Source organism: Corvus brachyrhynchos, unplaced genomic scaffold, assembly GCF_000691975.1.
Source record: "Corvus brachyrhynchos isolate BGI_N302 unplaced genomic scaffold, ASM69197v1 scaffold215, whole genome shotgun sequence".
Lineage (NCBI taxonomy): Eukaryota > Metazoa > Chordata > Aves > Passeriformes > Corvidae > Corvus > Corvus brachyrhynchos.
This window is the reverse complement of record NW_008237887.1, coordinates 751,762-753,207: the sequence shown is the minus strand read 5'-3', so window position 1 is coordinate 753,207 and position 1,446 is coordinate 751,762. Positions and strand designations below refer to the sequence as shown.

Sequence of the window (1,446 nt, the reverse complement as noted above, 5' to 3'; positions counted from 1 at the left end):
GGGCCTGGGGGGTTTAGGGGGGTCCAGGGGAGTTTTGGGGTGCTCGGGGGGTGTTAGAAGTGCCCGATGCAGCCGGGGTGTGCAGGGGGCTGCTCGTGCGTGGGATTTGCAAGGGAACGGGCAGCGGCGTTTTCCCAGCGGTGTTTTCCCAGCCACTTGCACAAGCACAGAACTCGCGAGCACCACGGGGCTTTCATGTGTGCACAGGAGCATTTGCACGTGCAGAGGGACTCCTGCACGGGCAAGGGATAATTTGCACAAGCACGGTGGCTCTGGCACGTGTTTGCTCTGTACACTGTCACCGTACGGACGGGCACCGTGACAGTGACGGTCACTCGCACACAGAGACTCAGTGACAGTCACTCCTGCACGGTGACTTTTGCACATGGAAAAGGGAATTCAAGTACAGTGAGTGACATCTGCATGTGCTCTGAGCCACTTGCACAAGCACCGTGACGTTTGCACATGCAAGGCACTACGCACCGTGCCATCTCAGTGACATTTGCACGTGCACACTGACATTTGCACGCTCAAGGCACCTTTTGCTCGGCTCAGGCAGCATCTGCAAGTGCACAGCAACACTGGCACAGTGACATCTGCCCGTGCAAGACGCTGTGCCCACTTGCACGGTGACATTGGCACAAGCACAGTGACATTTGCACACTGCCAGCACCCTTTACACACCCAGCGACCCTCTCCCTGCTCAACCCTCACCCACCCCCAGCACCCTTCGAGCTCCACAAGCCCCTGGTGACCGCACCTACTAATTACCCCCCTAATTACCCCACCCCAATAAAGGGGCGTGTCCCAGGGCGTCCCACCCCTTACATCCCGCTTTGCTGCCCCCCCTTCCACAATCCCAGCCCCAACCGCTGCCAGTTCTCTCCCGGCGCAGCAAATTGGTTTAACCCAAAGAATTTTAAAACAAAATAAATCACTACGGAGACAACAAACCCCAAGTTTAGGAACAAATTAACCCGGTGAGTTAATTTTTTTCCTATCTTCGTGTGATTTCTGCCTCCCCACACATGTGAGGAGTTGGGCACCAGGGTCAGTCCTCAGCCAGGGGACCGCAAAGGCATTTTGGGACCCAGCCCCATTGCATTTCGCTCAAAGAGGGGGTTTTATCCACCGAGGCTCCGGCTGCCATCCCAAATCCCGCGGTGGGTTTGGGATAGGCCAGGGAACGCTGCTAATTATAGGGAAGGAACCATGTATTTACAGAGGCAGCTCCCAGCACCAACCCGCCGGCGGCCGCTTTTGCTCCGCTGAGTCTCTCTGTTCTCTCTCTCCTCTTTCCCGGGCGCTGCTGTCCACAAAAAAATAAAAAGGGGGGATGAATTAAAAATAAATCCCCCTCGGTGATTTGCAAGAGGCACTTTAGCAGAGGAGGAGGAGGAGGAGGCTGAGGAAGGGCAGGAGCAGGGGGGTGGCGGGGCGGGCGGC

General features: G+C 56.8%; 1 protein-coding gene across 1 annotated transcript in view; it reads right to left on the bottom strand.

The window, feature by feature from the left end:
- Positions 1-551: 551 nt before the first annotated feature.
- The window catches only part of ALPL (alkaline phosphatase, liver/bone/kidney), an 8,210-nt gene continuing 7,315 nt past the window's right edge, over positions 552-1,446 (bottom strand). The window contains exon 13 of the mRNA XM_008632498.2: positions 552-562. Coding sequence (XP_008630720.2) covers positions 552-562 — 11 coding nt within the window. The remainder of the gene's footprint in view (positions 563-1,446) is intronic.